Genomic DNA, 20319 nt, shown 5'->3' with positions numbered 1-20319 from the left:
CAAAACCATTTTGTTGTGGCATGTGATGAACTTGGGACACTAAATTCTACTGCAACAGTTCAGCTCTGGAAAATACCCCTCTCCATGCAGGCTGAAAGCTCTACCATAATGTTAAACCATTAAGTCAATGATTGGATAGGCTAAACAATAAATTATTGATCCAAATAGGGTGCTGTGTGGGAGAGGCAGAGAGGAGGGTGATGCTACTTTTGCTGGCATCAGATTTGATTAAACGGAAGTTTCATTCAGGAGCAACAAAAAGGATTATTTACACACACACACATACCTGCCTGCCTGCCTGCCTGCCTGCCAAAACCTCAGAATTTGACTATACCAGCTTGATTTTAGCTTGGGAATTAAAATAATAATGATACTGTATCAGGTTCAAACTGCAATTACTAGATAGGTTCACAAAATTTAGGGAGGGTGGAAATTTGGGCCTTGAATCCCTGTTGTTGGGTCCCAGAGGAGGATAAGTGAAACTACAGTTGTTGAGCTGCCTGCGAGCATAAGTTCTCAGTAATTAGTCACTCTGTGACTCAGTTTGACATAATATTAAATTTGCTTTCTAACATCTACATAGAGCTTCTGACTGAGGTCATTTTGGGATTCAGAATGAGGTGCCACCAGTACGCTGCTGACATTCTACTCCTCAATGTCATCTGAGTCAGGTGAGGCTGTATAGTCATTGAACGGGTACCTGGACTCAGTAATGGGCTGGATGAGGGCCAGCAAACTGAGACTGAATCCTGAGAAGACAGAGGCACTGTGGGTATATTGTTCTCAGGTTCAGAAAATTAGTGTTCAACCTGTTCTGGACAGTGTGGCACTCTGCTTGAGAGAACAAGTTTGTAGTTTGGGAATAGTCCAAGATCCAGTGTTGCCACTAGAGCCAAGGCAACCTTAGTAGCCTGGAGTGCCTTTTACTGGCTTCAGGTGGTTTCTCCACTAACAACATTTCTAGATAGGAATTGTTTGGCCATGGAAACCCATGCTAGTAAACAAATAAAAAACAAAGATTAATGCTTAATCTCAGAAGGACATGTGCTGCTCAAGGAAAGGAAAGGAAAGGAAAGGAAAGGAAAGGAAAGGAAAGGAAAGGAAAGGAAAGGAAGATGAATGTGGAAGAAATTAAGTAGCAGTGACTAAGAGTCAGTGCTCCATAATTTTTTGATCAGAGCAGTTGTTTATTCCTGGTGGCTCCCTCCTTTGATATGTGGATCATCTGAATCATTTCTCACAAGAGCCTTAATTTTCTATGCCACTGATCAGTCCACATTTAGGTTTCCATCTCCTAAATGTTGACATTTTCACATAGCAAATTATTTATATGGGAGGAGCTGCATCCATGAGAAAAGTGGTTATGCTTCCTTTACATCTGCAATCTGAATGGTCATTTCTGTATTTGTCAAGTTTCTTCATTATGGTTCAGCTACATGGTAAAGCAGGATCCACATGTTTAGCAACAATCACCTCCTGACAACCACATTTCAAGTGTGGCACATATTTTATTTAAGATAATTTTATTCTCCCTTTTGATTTTATAAAAGCTGTCAAGGTGGTTTGCAAACAAATCCATGAGATACATTGGTTTGTCTGGAAATGAGAGCAACTTATGGAACAATGTCATACTTTAATTATATGAACCCATGGCTCTTTCAGTCTTTAATAGGCTACAGAAGAAGCAAGAAGAGCCTTGTATATGCCCTTCATTACGTTATGCTGTTTGACAGGGGACTGCACCGAGAAAATGCACAAATGGCTTCTCATTCGCCCCTTCCAGTCTTATGGTGATTTGCTCCTGAATTAGAAGAATATGTTGGAGATGTTGTTTATAGCACTGCTCTATTTAAAACTATCTACAGAGATTGCATGATAGAGCTTTCTTAGCTTCTTTCTTATCCTTTGAGCTTTTGGCTCTTAGTGCAGGGCAGGCAAGGCAAGCAGAACAGGTGTTATTTGATCATCACTGGAGCTTTCACATTCACTAAGCTGATATTAAGTACTGTTAAATCCAATCACATTCCACATAGCCACTTTCCACTGATAATAAAAGGTGTTACACAATGTGGGATTACATAGCATATTTCTTACCTGATAAGCTCTCTGTTACATAACAAGTCTTGTGCATCTTCCCCATGAAGAGCTCCAATCCAATGATAGCATAGATAATTATGACAAACAGCACCAGCAGGGCAATGTGCAGCAAAGGGACCATGGCCTTGATAATGGAATTTAAAACCACCTGGAGGCCTGCAATGAGAAAGACAACACTGTAGCAAGAAGTGAATGCTGAATAATCTACTGAAGACAAGGGGATGCAGGAAAATGCTTCATTTAATAAATATACAAATATACAAATTATTTTGCTATTTCTTTCACATTTGCTATCTGATCAAGAAAATGACTAACATATTACATCAGCGGTTATAAAATGGTGCTTCCTTGACGTCATCATTATGCTTACCTAGCTTTAACAGTGGAACCTAATCTCAAAATTAAAACCCCTGAGTGTAAGGATTTGTGCACTTGCGTTACTATATAAAGTATTATTTCACGGCAACAGGATGACAAGTCTTGTAGGAGGTGCTATTGGAAGGATATTAAGCAATACTTCAACTTGTATTTTACCATTCAGCTCTGAACAAAGGTAAGAACTACAGGTCCAAAGTAATAGGAAGATCAACCACACCCATCCATGGAAGACTGCTTGAAGCAAGAGGCCAGAATAAACGAGCTAATATGGTTGGACAGTGTTCTCGAAGCTATGAGCATGAGTTTGACCAAACTGTGGGAGCCAGTGGAAGACAGGAGTGCCTGGCGTGCTCTGGTCCATGGGGTCATGAAGAGTCGGACACGACTAAACAACAACAACAACAATATATAAAAACAAGGGTCAGGCTTGCTTATTGCTTTGAGCAATTAAAATTCATTCTAGTTGGATACACACTGCTGGATACACCCTAATCTGACTGTCCCCACCTTCACAAAGCCAGGTCTGACAGATTGTTAATGATAGTAAATTTTAGCATAACTGGATTAGGACACTACAAAGGGACCACTTCACCTGAAACACAGTCTTTTCTGGAGTGCAACGCAGATGCTGTTTTTTCTGGTTCTGGAAAACCAGCTCAGAAGTGCTCTTTGGGGAATAACTCTACAGATTTTGTTGTGCTGTAGTAAATGCACTCATGTTTGCAAAGGCTTTAAAGATTCACAGATGGAAATGCTATTGTAATAAACATTACCATATTAGTAAGTCATTAGTGTAAGGAAAGCTAAGAGGGCATCAATTTAAGCACCCTAATAGCTTCAGAAATGGCCAACAATTACAAGCTCTCTTAGCTTTTCTGAAGACTCTGCAGATATATTGGACCTGTATTTAACCCCTGAATTACTAATAAATTAACTTGGAAAGATAACTTTTACAATGATATGAGCACCAATAATTTGGACAACTGTCAGTTGTATAAAACTTTATATGATTTACAGGGAACAAGAAAAACAATGTATTTTTAATATATTAATATTGTAACTTTAGTATATTAAAATTCCATTTATTTAAATTGCCATCCTTTGTTCTCTAATATTTTATGAAGCATCTATAATATGTCTCTGTTATGCCATTGCATTCCAATGTTTAATTATCCTGTGTTTTTAGACTTATTTGTGGCAAATATTTTTGGTGATAAAACACAACTGTACAAGCTTGTTTAGTGTAGACTGGCAACGTGCCACTAAGACGTTTCAGCAGGGGTGGAGAACCTCAAGCTCAGGGACTGAATGCAGCCCTCCAAGGCTGGATCTACACAGATATAAAAAACGCTATGGAAAAAAACTATTTAAAAAATACAGCTCCCAATGGAAATTTTCATTTACTTCAGATTGCTGCTCTACAGCACCATCTGGTGTCACATTTTTATAATGCATTTATAACATTATAAATTGACCTGTGTAGATGAGTCCCAAGGCTCTCTATTGCCTGGACAGAGGTGTGTATAGAAAATAGAGTAACCAATTAACTTAGGATGGTGAGACTGGGCAAGCAACATTGCACTATGCCAGGAAGGCTGAGCCTTTACTGTTTGTTCACACCTGTGTTAGCACCTCTGTGAGCTGAGTGATGGAGGTGGCATTACTGCCTCTTTTGAAGCAGGTGGGGCAGGTGAGAAACCTCCCTTCCTTTGAAAGGCAGTGCTAGACATGGTTTCTAACAATGTCATAGACTAGCTGGATGCAGAGGGAGTGGCGGGAGGCACCAGCTGGAGAACCCCAAAGGAAAGCCCCAGGAGAAGAAGACACAGAGCCAAGGGAGTGGTGGTGGGGCAACAATGAGTGGTCAGAGGGAGAAGAAGCAAACTGGAAGGAGGAGATGTCAGAAGCAGAAGATGTAATAGGGTTTAGTGAGCAGGAAGAGGCTGTGGCAGAGAGCAGTACAGTCTCTGAGGCTTAACTGGACTTTGGCTAAGAAGCAGAATTGAAACAAGCTGCTAAAGAATCTAGGGAGTCTCACTTTCCTGTTGCGACCAGCTCCCTGCCCTCCTGGTCTCCTAGCATGCAGAGAAATGAAAAGAGCAGAGCAGATGTTGGTTGTGCACAGACGCAGTTTGCAACTGCTTGGGAAAGACCCCGGAGAGGAGAAACCTTAGAGAGTAGTGGAAAAGTGGCACCTTTCATCCTTGCAACTGTCTCATTGGGGGCAAGACCTATTGGAAAGAATTGCTGGGATCACTAGGCCTGCACTGTTTTGAATAAAGAGTTTACTTCACTGACACCATATTTTTAATTGCTGACCTACATCTGATCCTGGTTCCTGAGAGACAACCATGGAGACAGAGTTGGTGGCACAATAGGCAAAATGGATGATCCAGAACCTGTCCTTGACTGCTCTGGATGTGGAGCCCATGCCTTGTTCTGCAGGGACTGGAGGGGAGAAGGGATGAGGCAACTTTCACCTGTTCTTTATTTTTCCTTCTTGTTCCCTTGCCATCTTGCTTATCTTTAGACTATACACTTGTGAATCTAGAACATGACACCATAAGTATTATGAACACAGGTGGTGCATTATGAACAGTTTTAATGCTCGATATATTGCCGTATGGCATTTCAAACTGATTATTGTCAAATGATCTGCTGTTAAGTGAAAAATTAACTGAGATATGCTGCATAAGCTACAGAATGAGCCTGTTTTGACATACAGCTCATGTAAAGGCTGATGTGTTCACAAGTGTAAGCCAACACATGAATACTAAGATCAGTACTGATAATGCCATGACAGCAAAAATAGGTGTTTCAACTTTTTTTATCATACCATCACATAAAATCCAAGTGAGTCATTTAGAACAATCCACTTTCTTGGTTTCTTTATTTTCAACACAATTTTCACACATTGTATTTAAACAGATTGAGTACATACATGTCTAACTTAAATAGCACCTCCAGTGGTGCCCAGAGATTTAATAGCCTTCAAAGAGGATTTTACAAATTCATGGAGGATAAGTCTATCAAAGCCACAAGTCATGCTGGATGGCCAAGGGAGCATGCTTCTGAATACAAGTCATTGAGGAATAACAGTGGGAGAGGGATTTCACTCTCCTATTGTGCTTGTGGACTTCCCATACACAACTAATTGCTGGACTAGATTGGTGGTATACATACTTCTCCTCTCTCATTTTTATCTTCACAACAACCTTTTGAGGTAGATTATGCTGAGACAGTAAGTGGTCCAAAGTCACAAGTGGCCTTTATGGTCGAGTGAACCTTGGTCTCCCAGGTCCTAGTCCAGCACACTTAACTACTACTCCACATTGGTTCTCAAAGGCCACTGCAGCTGGTTGCATGAAAGTATGAAAACTAGCTAAAAAGGTCAAATTCACATATAGTTCTTTGGCTAACCTCTAGTACATGCATCAACTGTTGTTATTTACAGAGATCAGGACTAGATACCATTAGACATAGGTTCTCTGTTGACTCTGCTCCTTTTTGATACATCTACTTTAGCCTGCCTGTCAACAGCCCCCTGCACATTTCTGAAGCTATACAAAAACCTTAAGAATGAAAGAAGAGCCCTGCAGGATCTGACTCATCTAGCCCAGAATTCTCTTCTCACAGTGGCCAACCAGATGCCTATGGAAGTTAACAGCTAGGACTTTCACCACAATAGCACTTTCACCACTTGTGTTCAACTACTAGTATTCAGAGGCATATCACATCTGATACTAGAGGTAAGACAGCTATCATAGTTAGTGGTCATAGATCTCCATGGTTTTTTGTGAACCTCTTTTGAACCCATCCAAGTTAGCACTATTACATCTTGTGGTAGTGAATTCCAGAGTTCAACTATATACTGTGTGAATAAGTACTTCCATTTGTCTGTCCTGAATCTTCCAGGAGTTCTAGAATTATGGGGGAGGGAGAAAAGCTTCTGTCCACTTTGTTGACACCATGCACCAACTTATACAACTATATCATGTCTCCTCCTCCTCCTCACCTTTTAAAGCTAAAAAGTATCCAAATCATGAAACTCTTCTTTACAGGCAACTTGCTCCTTGACCATTTTTGTTGCCTTTTTCTGAAACTTTCCCAATATAGCGGTTGGCTCCACCCCATCCACTGAGTTCCTTCTGGGTGAATAGAAGACTGGAGGAGGCATTTTTTATTCAGCACAGGAGACAAAGATTATTCTTTTTGATGTGTGGTAACCTGAACTGTATACGGTATTGAAAGTGTGGTAGCACCATAGATTCACATAATGGCATTATGATATTAGCAGTTTTATTTTCAAACTCTTTTTGGACTACAGTTTTTCAGCAATGGCGCTCAAAACCAGGGCAACAAATCTAATAAGAGTAAATATAACAGCCTGGGAAACACCTGATGGGCATGTAGGGCTTTGCAAAGCCAGTGAGGTACTGTGTTAGGACAGTGCCAGAGATGTGAGTGGCCAAACATGAATCTAGAGCTGGAGGGTATGTTTTCCTTGAAGTGAGACTACTGGAGCTGGAGCTTTAGTTGAAGAAAGCACTACTAGGTGGACCAGGGAAGAGGACTAAGGTCCTAGAATATTAAACCTGGCCAAACTAGAGGCTTCATACTGCCTGCTGGGATGCCCCTGAATCCTTGATCTCACACAAATCCCTGATCTCACACTTCAAATGATTCTTCTATCCTATATGAGTTATATTTCATAGGTAGGCGACACTTGGGAGACATTTTGTGTCAATATGAGATGCTTGAAATAAACAAAGAAAGTCTTTTATTTTCAAAGTGTTTTAGAGAACTCATAAATCTTAGATGCAGCCATAACACAGAGATCAAGCATCCCAAGGGCTTAGTTTCATGATTAATTGATTTAGTATTTATGATCAGATCTTCTCACAGCATTTGAGAGGATATTAAGGAATCCAGAAAAACACTTTGCCATTTCAGACATACACATATGTTCATTATTAACCACTCCATTAACGTACTCAAGTGTACTACACAAGCACAAGGCAGACCCAGGCAGCTCACAACTGCAGTCCCCAGAGCTTACAAACCTGAGGTTGTACAAGTCAAAAGCTTTCACTGTTAACTGAAGATGGGATTGCAGACAAAACATCATGAAGTGATTTATGGGATTCTGGGGGGTTAATTGGAATAGCTTCCCAAAGATCAAGAACCAGATTTGAAGAGGAGAAGGGACAAGGAAGAAATTAGTTTTGGTTAACACTTTAATATGAACCAGAGCAACTGACCACTGGGAGAACAGAATGTTGGACTAGATGGGCCTTGGCCTGATCTTGAAGGACTCTTCTTACATTCTTAATTTGCACTTCTCAAAGCAATGCACAAACTAAAATACAGTAATCCTTCAAAATCTGTACTTCTATGAATTTCACAATGTAGTTATTTAACCAACATAAAAAGGTGCATAAGAACACATATATTGGAGAAAATAACATACAAAAATTGCTTGCAGAAACATGTATCTTAGGAGAAATGCACACTAAAGTTCTGATTATTTTTTGTAAAGACTTTTTTTTTTAAATGGAAACTGATACAAAAATGTGGCAAACTAAATAAGATAGCACTGCCCTCTTCAGACTCCATCTCAAAGGCCATAGTAGAATCATGGCTACCCCTGCACTTCTAGAATCCATGGCTTCTAAAACAGGTTAGTCCCCTTTAAGAGTAGAGACATCACACACTGGGGATAGAGCCAGCTGCTTAAAAGAAGCTGCAGGCTAGACTGATTGCTGAAGCAACGTTTAAACATGCTTGACAGCCTAGATGCTATGTAGAGCTATAGGTGCTACTGCCCTTGTCACTTGGACTTCGATCTCAGTTTGTCTGATTTTTCTTACCTGGACTTACCTTCTGCTATGTTTGGCCTTACCTCCATAGAAACTAAAATATACTTGACCTTATCCTGCAAACTTGGATTTGAAAATGGTGCCTGCACTATATGATTTAGGATACTTGGACTCTGCCCAGAACAAGCCTCACTAGGTTAGAACCTTGTCCCATTGCTGAGACTACTGCTTGAGATGCCACATCAGGATGGTGGGCGGGATCAATTTTTTTTGCTGCAATGGCACCTGGCTGGTGCAGCAGAGAGGACCAGATTAGACTTATTGCCACTTCTTGCTGTTGCTGGATTTGATTAGGATCCAGTGGATCCTATCTTCCTATACCCCAAATACCCTAGCATTAACTTCTGCCTGCCTCCAGCTTAGGTGGGTACAGTTAAAAGCTTTGCTGCAGTGGACCCCCTGCTGGTAGAGCCTTGCACAGGTTGGCAGAGTTGATGGGAGAGACACCTCTTTCTCATCTGGAATCCCTGCAATGTGTCAGATTGGGGGTTTGGATTGCTCTGTTAAGGGGCTCCAGTGCAGCAAATATGCCAAACTTTTTTGCAAGAGGGAATAAAAACTATCACATCTGTGGCAGAGAAAAAGTGCACTGAGGGGAAGAAATTGACTAATAAGTGTAGTTAAGTGTAGGCAAAATAAAGGTGTCAATCCAAGTCTCCATTTTACCATAGTTGAAATGTGAGGCTAGCTATTCTTAATAGGTAAAGCTATTGATCTTTCTTCACCAATTATTGATAATATGAATGATCACTGTGCTAATTTTGCATACATTTAAGCTTTAATTAAATTGTCGTGTATTTTGCTCTTGCATTTCATTGCATCTTGACCCAACTGTTTAGAATTTCTATCTCTCCAACCATGCATAGATGACGAATTGGGGATAACACTGCATGCATCTGATAGACTCTACTCCACAAAACATCATGCCAAAACAAATATGTTAGTCTTTAAGGTGTCAAAAGACTGTTGTTTTTGCTGCAACTGACTAACCTTCTGGAATTAATGATAATAATTTTTCTAACTGCTACATCCTAAAACTTTTAAGAATTCAACACTACATGAAAGAACAAGTCGAGAGAGCAAAACAATCAGCAGAAAAACGAAAATGATCATTTCAAGTAATAACACCCTTGGTATAGATAACATAACTAAGAATCAGACTTGAAAATCCATAAACCATCATATTTTATACATGAATGTTGTATTACCAAGTTCAAGATTATTCAAGATAGACATGTGAATAGAAACTGAGAAAACAAAGCCCTCAAGAAGCATTGTTTACAATGGTATAGCCGACTCTTTTCTACTGTTAATAATTTAGAATCTTAAACAATTTTCAACGATTATTTTAAAAGCATATCAATTCACCTTAAAAGAAAGAATGAAAATAGCTGTGACTGCCTGTTGCTGGCTGAAATGGTCTCCATAAATGTTTCAGTAAGCAAAATGTGTTAACTTCCTTCACAGGGCTCATAGGCTACAGTACTTATTTACATTGATAACATGCATACAATATTTATTCTGTGGAAGCATCAGCATTTTTTGTGACCCTTCTATCCATAGACTAAACACAAAGAAGGAAAGCCAAAACTGTTTGTCCCCCTCCCCTGGTCCCACAGGGACTTCACTGTGGGTTCATTCTCCGCAGGTGCCTCAGAAGTAGCTACTTGACATATTATGATAGAAATTCAGAAAGTTTTTTGTGTGTGAATGCAATAGTATCACCCACCAGTCATTTATTTGATATAGGGACACATCTTTTACCTTTGTGATGACACCTTTCTGTTCTTTATGTGTTGTATCAGGGTGTAAATGCTGAAAAGGATGTACATGTCGAACAGCCAGGATATAAATGCTAAAGACAGTAGGCAGTCACAAAAAGATGACAGAATTCAATTTAGTATAGGTGCAACCCTGTAAGATACTGTGCACTTTTGTCACTGATCCTGCAAAAAAGTGGACACTGCAATTTTGCTTACAAAAACAAAAGATAATACCACAGCGTAAAGCTCAAGCTTTCTTTTTCAAACAGCCGCTGCCTCCATACAGTATTTATTTACTTAATGTGTTAGGGTACAATCCATCTGCCCTTTGCACTCAGCACTGCCAGCCTCCACCAGCGGAGTGACCCCAGCATCTCTCTGCCAGCACAGACTTCCCTCTTTAACCTGTTTAATTGGTGAGCAGAAGGCCACCAAGGGGTGGGGCACTGGCAGCAGCTGGTAGAAAGGCCTGAAATGTAAAGAAGTCAAGACAATCAGAACTTTCTGAGCAAAGGGCTGGTGGAGTTCTGATAGGAGAACTACAGAGGAGATAATTAATTTACATGTAGTCATACTACTGTAGGACTTAACTGTATTTTTAAGAGGCATGAAGCCACATAATATCAAAATCTGAGATAAACTTTCTGAGGGAGCACAGACAGTTGTATTTTCCATACACACAGAGATAAGAAATTTTAAAAGGTCAGCTCAAATAATTTCAATTGCACTTGTAATTAGTGATGGGTAAGTTCCTTCTCTTCATCCTCATCTACCGGCCTCCTAGTAAGTTTTCTTTCCCACTTTTGCTTACAGAATTCTAAAAAAACCCTCAGCCTTTGCAAGATCCTTCCAAGAAACACTGGGAAAATTATTACTTTGAGAACTTGCCTTCCGGTCTTCTTTTCCAGCCTCTCTTCCCTCTACCTGTGGAAAGTGCTGTGTTTGTGTGTGTGTGTACCAGTGGTGGTGATAGCTACAGTATCCTAGGAACCCAAGAGGCCTTAATAGGCCTTATCTTTAAGCTCAGCAATACATTTTCCTACTGGGATGCATTTGAGTTATAATTTCTTCCAGATGACTCTCCTCCTCACAGTTCAAAAACAGGCCTCAGTGGGTTTCCAATAAATAACTTTCTTGTAAGTAGTTGTCTGCCTTTAATTTTGTTGATTAATTTTTATGTTTTCTTTTACAATGCATTCATGTGATATCTGAATGGTTTTATTCACACATTTGTACTCTGGAATCTTTTGAAAAAATATATCTATATCTATATCTATATCTATATCTATATCTATATCTATATCTATATCTATCTCTATCTCTATCTCTATCTCTATCTCTATCTATATCTATCTATATACAATAATTATTTGTCTTGCTGCTGGCTCCTTCTCTTCCTCCTCACAGGACACTTGGTTCCTGAAAAAATTTCACAAAAGAATTCTTCACTTCCCCTGTAACACAGTGAATTTTTAATTGACCTCTGTTTTTAAGAGATGCTCTAGAGCAGCCTTTCCCACCCACTTCTTCCCAGATGTTCTTGGTCTACAAATCCCATCAGTCTTAGCCAACAAGGACAATGGTCAGTGAAGATGAGAGTTGCTGTCTAACAGCACCTGGAGAATTCCAGTTTGGGGAAGGTTGATTTAGAGAACTGGAAAGCACTTACATGTATGCTTCCTCATATTCATGGTGAATTCCCTACAGATACAGAAGCTCAAGAAAGGAAGTCATTCTCTGCATTTCTGGTAATAAGTATAGTAATATCACACCAATGAAAAGCACCCTACAGAATGTTATTAACAGTGACCACCCCCACTTGCATGTGCATCTGCTTTGGTGGTATGGAAGCATCTCATATAGTATACTATCAATAAATATATGATTACTGCATGTGTAAACTCTTATCAGATAAGGGAGATGTTTATTTCTGTAAATCCTGGCTACTGTTTTAAAAACATTAGTTCCATTGCTTTTTTCAGTGCACAGTCTTAAGACATTTGAGATATAATTACCTATTTGAGGGTACAAGATCAAGGAATATTATCCTGTACTGATGCCTTTAGTAAAAATATAGGTCAGCAAGAATATTCTACATACGTATAGCACAAGGCCCTGATATTTGCTCTATTTTTAATATTGACCTCATAGTTTAGATTAGATATTGATTTAGTGTTTCAGGAACATATATTACTCACTTTCCTATCTGTTTTCCCTTTTGCATCAGTTACCTTTCAGACCATTTTCTGGGTTTTCATACTTTATACTTTTACCTATACTACAAACCAAAGATGTGATATCTAGGGGAATTCTTTTAAGACCCCCCTCTGTGTGTGCTGATTTTACACTAACTGTTCAATTTAAAACCATATGAAAAGAATAGGAGAATAAAGTTATCACACATATTGAATGCCAGGCAATGTTTCAAACTGGCAAGGCACAGAGAATCAAAAGTAACTCCATACAACAATTCAATTCAGCTCATTTCCACTTAACCTTACATCAAATTACAATCAAGAGCATTTCTATTGTAACTCAGATAATCAAATAACAGTTTAACTAAATTAGCTACAGATAAAGATTTGTTTCTTTTGTGCCTTTAGAAAATGTTGTCTTTTTGATAACCACCAAGTTATCATTACTTAATACTCAACTCACTTCCTTATCATAAAGACAAGGAAAATTTTCAAATGTTCTCTCCAAAAACCTATTGAGGCAGAGAAAGCTCAAACAAGAAGTTTTTAAGTTATGTATTATATTGCAGAAGTTAATGGAAGGCACTTTAGAAAAAGCTTCAACAAAATTAAGACTGAGCTACTACCTAGAAACTATGATTATATAGGGTTGGATCCAGAATAATGTAGTTCCCAAAAATCAGGGTGAAAAATTAGCCATGACTAACTTAGGTTTCAGTGGGAAATGAATAATTAAGTCTGGATCCAACTCTATGTGTCTGATATGTGGGATGCCCCAAAGACAGACATTTCAGGGAACTCATTTATATAATCACTCACTGAAGTAATAAAGCTCCATCACCTCTATTTTTATGTGTGGATGTGTCTGTCTGAAAACATACCCCACTTCAAAAGTTACTGACCTATAATAAAAAAGCTAGTGCTTTCTGAAAATTTTCTGGAAAAGCTGTATTACAGACATAACATTAACTATGGTTTGTTACAGAAATGAATCTATGCAAGATTTGGGGTTATATTTATGCCCTCCTCTCTCCTTTAATGCACCTGCAAGGAGAGTGAAGTCGTTAACTTCTATTATAGTGGTATCTCCAGTTATGAACTTAATTCGTTCCGGAGGTCTGCTCTCAACCCGAAACAACTCATAACATGAGGCGCGCTTTTGCTAATGGCGCCTCCTGCTCTCCCGCTCTCTCTCTTAATTTCTGGTGCTTTCACTAATAGCCATATAGCCAAAGGCTAAGGTCTAGCCTAGTAAGCTACTATAGGCCTTAGACTCTGCAGCCTCTAGTACCTTACTAAGGTCCAAGCGTAGGCTCTATGGCTTAGCACCTATGCTTAAAAGCCTAATTCTACGTGAAATGATCTTGCAAGTGTAAAGGTGCATCCTGGGATCAGTATATTATTTTCTGAGAAAAGATTGCACGATTTATTGACATGTTTTAACAAAATACAGAAATAGATCTTTATAAGGCACTCTTCGGTGTATAAACTATGGGCCCAGTACCAAAAGAACTGCATCAGCTGCTGCCATGTTTTGGCCCCCTTCACATAGAATTATATAATTAGTGCTGGCTAAATTGCAAAATATATTTTATAGGCAAGGAAACCTCACAACAAAACCACAGCACGTGAATTCATGGATGAGTATATGATCAAGAAACAAAATCCAGTAAAATCCAATTTGCCACCTAGCATGTCTATACCACCCACATTGACAACTTGCAACAAATGAAAAAATAACCTAGCTCAAAACATTTTTCTCCCAGTTACCGAATTCCTAGCTCTTCTCATAAGGTATCTTCTTATCAAGAACACTGCAAAGCATTTTGGAGCAACAGTAAGTGAGAAACCTCAGAAGTACAGTGCAATTCTATTGAATTTTTCTCTCTGAAGCAAGTCCCTTTATGTTCACAGGGCTTTACTTCCAGGTACGTAATTTGTATAGGATTGCAGCTTTAAAGTACATGTTTAAGGCTGTAATCATAAACGGAAATATTAGAAAGTAAGCCACAATGAACTTGTTTCTTTTGAATAAACAAGCCCAGAATCGTGCTATAAATCCCTGCAGTTGCTATTAATGGCTTTTATTGTATTTTATGTTGAGAACTTTCAATAAAAAATATTTTAAAAAGAGAGAGAAAAGTGATATCCCCAATTACAAAAATTTCAGCAAGGAATGTGATTTTGTAGCTTTCCTGGGCTATTTTTTTGTAATAGCTGAAAAGCCACCTTCATTCTACACTCATTACACATTGATGTAGGCTTCCTGTGATGCACTTATATAAGTTGTTTATGTTTATTGTGAGTATATTCTGCACACATTAATCAACTGTTGTGTGGGTGGAGAGAGATTTCAAAATTTGCTGTGGAAGAAGAGGAAACTACAGGAGCTTCTTTCCCTATATCAAGGAAGGTTAGACTAGAATTATCTCTATTCACTTTCAGGTGAGCTGCAAAGACATTTCCATCTCACAGTTTTTAGTTTTTAATGTCTTCTTTTTGTATACTGCCTTGGGGGCCTTGTTAGGGCTGAAAAGCAGTTTATAAATATTTATTTATGTTATTATTTATGCACCTCTCTTCTGATCTTTCTCCAAAGATATCAGGCTGGTGAACAATACATGGTTCTACTCTCCCTATACTCAGAACAACTGCATGAGGTACGTTGGGCTAAAAGACAGTTGCCATGTCTGCATGCAACCATGGTTTAGTGCTATGCATATAAGCCTGAATAAGCTGAGCAAATCATCAAGCTCGCATGCTCTCCCCCCTTGACTAGTTTCACTTTTAAATAATCCCAGTTTAGTGTTAGATTCAAGCTAGGGATCCCCATTCAAACTGAACTTTGCTAAGTTCCATAACACATCAGCTTTAAACCATGAGAGGAGGAAGGGGAGTGGGAAGGACACAAACCTGGAACTTTGCTCAGCCAATCCACAGTTTTAAAGTTCAAAACTGGTTCAGCTGTGAAGGAGATCAAAGAGTGGCTCAGGGTCACCAGGATAACCAGTCTCCTCAGAATAGTTCTAAGTCTTGGATGAAGGAATTTAGGTGGTGCTCATCAAATTTGCAGATGACACCAAACTGGGAGGGGTAGCTAATACTGCAGAAGACAGAATCAGAATTCAAAATGACCGTAACAGATTGGAGAACTGGGCCCAAGCTAACAAAATGAATTTCAGCAGAGACAAATGTAAGCTTCTGCACTTAGGCAGGAAGAACAAGATATGCAACTATAAGATGGGGATCTAGAGGTCTGGGTGGACCACAAACTTAACATAAGTCAACAGTGTAATGCAGCAGCTGAAAATGCTAATGCCTGCATCAACAGAAGTATAGTGTCCAGATCAAGAGAAGTTATAGTCTGCTCTATTCTGCCTTGGTCAGACCACACTTTGAATACTGTGTCCAGTTTCGCTTGTCACACTGTAAGAAGGATATTGATAAGCTAAAATATGTGCAGAGGTGGTTAACCAAGATGATCAAGGATATGGCAACCAAGCCTTATGAGGTTGAAGGAGCTGTTTAGTCGGGAAAAGAGGAGACTGAGAGGAGATATGATAGCCATCTTCAAATATCTCAAGGGCTGCCACATGGAAGAGGGAACAAGTTTGGTTTTTTCCTACTCCGGAGGGTAGAATTTGAACTGATGGCTTCAAGTTACAAGAAAGGAGATTCCAACTAAACATATGGAAAAAACTTTCTGATAGTAAGAGCTGTTCAACATTGGAATGGTTTCCGTCTGGAGGTTGTGGATTCTCCTTCCTTGGAGGTTTTAAAGCAAAGATTGGATGGCCATCTGTCATGGATGCTTTAGCTGAGAATCCTGCATTGCAGGGGGTTGGACTAGATGACCCCTGGGTCCCTTCCAACTCTACAATTCTATAATTCTGTCTTTCATTCATAAAAGCAAATGCTCTTTTAATGTCCTCTTTTTCATTTCCTCTTAAGAGTAACACACCAGCACCAAAGAAAAATCCACTCAGAGCCCTAAATTAAACTTGTCCATTACCAAGTAAATCAACTAAATTTTAAATTGATAAATAAATCAACTAATTAAGGTACAGATAATAATACTGTAATAGTCAGTAAATGATAATAATATAGTATATAAGCTACCTAATTTAAGATCGACTGCAGTCCTAGATATCTGTGCTGCAATGTAAACTGTCTCTTAGACTTTGTCATGTTTACCTTTACCTCCCCTAAGTAATTGCCTACTTCAGTTTATTCATTTATATAAACCTATATTATGATATTACATTTTTATTTTTATGGTGTTACTGCAGATTGTTTTATTTTATATTCAATTGTCACATGGTTCCCCCCACCCCGAGAACGCTTGTTGAAGGGTGGTCTACAAATACATTATTTTATTTTAATCATTTCTATCCACTTTTTCCATTCTGGAGCCCTCAAGGTGTTTCATGATAAAATGAGAACTACTGCAGTTTGCACACAGCAAAATGCATACTGAAACAGTAATATCTTTGCTATGTGAGAAAATACACGAACTATATGTTTAAGTAGGCCACATTTGGGATGATGCCCCATAGTTTAGCTGTTATAATCAAAAGGCCCTGCCTCTTGTGCCCATTCAGCTCATTCCATATACTAACATTCCATGTACATTCCATGTACTAACAAAGTACAAAGCCAAGGTAGCATCATCCACATTTAAGTTCTGATCCCTCTGTCTGAAAGCAGCTGTGTCATAAGGGCCAGGTGAATCAACTGCATCAGGCAGTAAACAGTGGTGGAATTTAGAGCCATGGTGGCACACAATGCATGGGGAGACTTTATTGCACAAGCCCCATTGAAATTAATGAGAGATGAACAAGATCACTGCAGATGATTGTGTACCATGTTAATTACATATGAGCATATGCGCTTCATTGAAAAAATCCTATGGGGAGTAGGAGGATTCCACTTTAGGTAGCAAAATGTTATGGGCCAGCATGATGCCCATCAAGTTACACTGTAAAGGGAGGTTTACTTCTGGAACAATTCTTGACCTCATATGGATGGTAGAAAAGCACACTGGAATCCCACATGTTGAAATATGTTGTAAAATTGCTCAGGAGTTTCATCAAAATATGGAGCTGTGTATAAGTTAGCTTAATAATGATCTCAATATAGCCCTTCTGTTAAGCTGTAACTTACCAGATCCAGGAAGAACAAATGTTCCTGTACCCTAGAAGTTCATTAAGGTAGAAATAAGTTCCTTTATCAAATGATAGACTTGCTCTTCCCCCATTGATGCCTCATCAAACTTCCCTAATTTTTTGCCTGCTGCAGCATGCAAAGCTCTAGCTGCCTCAATAATTCTCCCCTTGCAGAAGCATTTCAATGAGGCCCACATTCTAACTTATTTAGTTGCTAATCTTAAAATTCTATAAAAACATGCAGTTTTAATAATCACCCATGTGCACATGAGATGTGATAATGCTAGCTGATTAAAAAGATACATCTGCGGAAGGCTGAATAATTGTTTTTCTTGGCATTCCTCAAATATCAAAGTTATGACAGGAAGTCCATCATAGTGTCACCTTCAAAAAATGAATTCATACTCTCATATATGTGGATCCTCTTACCTACAAAGCACATTAGACATGCTGTTTGCACATAACAACGACATGAACTGGCTACACCACATAGTAATTCCTCATGCCAGTCCCAGGAATCCCAGTGGGGGGGGGGGGAGAACACGTACATTTAACATAATGTCAGAGGATTGTGTAAAATTTAAAGATGCAGGTGGATTCCCAGACCCAGCTGCTGTCATCAGATAAACCTGCATCCAGGGGAACCGATGCATAGGAGGACCAAACATCAGCATCGGTGCACCGTTCTGGATACTGACACCATCCTAGATGGAGGCATTATTTCTCACAATGAGTACACAGCTCTGGTCACAGGTTTATGGAGTTATTGCAGTGTTTCTCCCCCCATCCATTGTTTGGCATGGCATGGAACTAGGACAGAAAAAACAAAGTGTGCACACCACAGGAAATGATATCTCTATCATATTACTTCATTACAAAAGATTGTCCAGATGTGATCAGAATCCTAGCCTTCTGAGAAACGCAGGGGAATACAATTGCCATTCAAGAGAACAGGCATTTACCGGTAAGTCACTGTGAGAGCTTCTTCATCAAGCCAGCCATATGTGAGATTATTAACAGACATCTATTTCAGAGTCAGCAATCCAGTTCTTATATTGACTTAATTCATACTAGTTTCAATACATTGATTGTGTATTCATTTCTTGTTGTTTTAAACTGATCTATTACCTCATATTATTTAGCGATAGCTCAATCACATATGGCCTGTGCAGCAACTCCTCTCTCATAAAACCTGCCTGTATCTTTCCCTCTCTGTTATCTCACACTGGATTCTATTCTTTATAAGTGTTAAGGGTAACCAGAAGCATGGGCAGTATATTCCTTGCCCCTTCTTTTATCTTCCACCCTGAAATCCATTATCATGTCAAGTGCTTGGACATCTTAGTACACATCTCTTTCAGCAACAGCAGCATCTCACAATATTTACATCTTCTATTGAAAAAACCCAACAACAATGAGAGAGAGAAGTTGGATTTAGTTACTTACTAGGAACTCCAGATACCAGCCGTAAGGGACGCAATACTCGGAAAGCCCGAAGTGCTTTGACGTCAAATCCGGCGCCTTTGCCTCCTATTGAATTTACCCCATCTGCTTTGGTTGCTTGTTCTAAAATTGCACTAAAAAGCCTTGGGTGTGAGAAAATGGAAAGAGGAAACAAATGATTAGTAGACAGCATGGATAAAAATAAAAGGAAGAAAAATTACTGCAGCTTTTTAATATATTGCATATATTGCAAAGAACACAAGAGAAAAATGGGGGGGGGGGAATGAATCTGCCCATAAAATGCACATAAATGCAACCATTTGCTCTTTACTTTTCACCTTTTTCACATTTCAGTTTACAGATAGATAATCTGGAATAGCTGAATACTTAATTGAATTATGTATGCTATATTTTTGTGTTACTATTGATTTTTATGTAAGGGGCCTTGTGAGTGCTTTGCCCTAAAAGGGACCTAAAAATACCATATTTACTCAAATGTAATGTGCCATCAAGTCTAATGTGCACCTCAATTTTCAAAACCTTGAAACCAAAAAAGTATTTGCTGGTGAATATAATGCGCATCAGCAAAAAGTCTCTCAATCCAGAGCAATTAATGGAATAGTGTTCAAAGTTAAACATTAAATACCGTATTTACTCAAATGCAATGAACTATCAAATTTAATGCACACACTAATTTTCATGACGTTATTTGGCCAAAAATTGCATGCATTACATTTGAGTAAATGTAAATATGTACTTAAATATAAATAGGCATAAATCAGATAATAAATTAGTTAATAGCAACCCACAACTGCTCTTTGGGCTCAGAAGTGGCTTAAGGATTGCAGGGCTTCACAGCCACCTTCAGAAGAAGAAGAGTTTGGATTTGATATCCTGCTTTATCACTACCCGAAGGAGTCTCAAAGCGGCTAACATTCTCCTTTCCCTTCCTCCCCCACAACAAACACTCTGTGAGGTGAGTGGGGCTGATAGACTTCAAAGAAGTGTGACTGGCCCAAGGTCACCCAGCAGCTGCATGTGGAGGAGCGGAGACGCGAACCCGGTTCCCCAGATTACGAGACTACTGCTTTTAACCACTACACCACACTGGTAACTCTCTGGTGTTACTAGCATATTAATTAATGTAAATACACTGGGCTGTAATAGTGTATGAGAAGGAAGACTTGAATACACACAGAAAGCAGATGGGCACATATGCTTAGACACTACAGGCTCTCAAAACCAGGGAGTAAAATGTATAAAATACCTTTAAGGAATTGGTTCAGTTACTTGCTTAGTTTACTAAAGAGTTTTATAGTAATTTGCTCACCCTTAGATTAATCCCAAACATACTTATCAGCAAACAAGTCCCACTTAACTCAGTGGATTTGCTGCCAAG

General features: G+C 39.0%; 1 protein-coding gene across 1 annotated transcript in view; it reads right to left on the bottom strand.

The window, feature by feature from the left end:
* CACNA1C (calcium voltage-gated channel subunit alpha1 C) overlaps nucleotides 1–20319 on the bottom strand; it is a 480830-nt gene that overhangs the window by 203426 nt on the left and 257085 nt on the right. The window contains exons 6-7 of the mRNA XM_083572199.1: nucleotides 18924–19063; nucleotides 2095–2253 (exon numbers count right to left, since the gene is read on the bottom strand). Of these exons, the coding sequence (XP_083428325.1) occupies nucleotides 2095–2253; nucleotides 18924–19063 (299 nt within the window). The remainder of the gene's footprint in view (nucleotides 1–2094; nucleotides 2254–18923; nucleotides 19064–20319) is intronic.

Source organism: Podarcis filfolensis, assembly GCF_964270895.1.
Source record: "Podarcis filfolensis genome assembly, chromosome: 10".
NCBI lineage: Eukaryota > Metazoa > Chordata > Lepidosauria > Squamata > Lacertidae > Podarcis > Podarcis filfolensis.
Note: the sequence above shows the minus strand (reverse complement) of the source record. Positions and strands in the feature narration are given on the sequence as shown.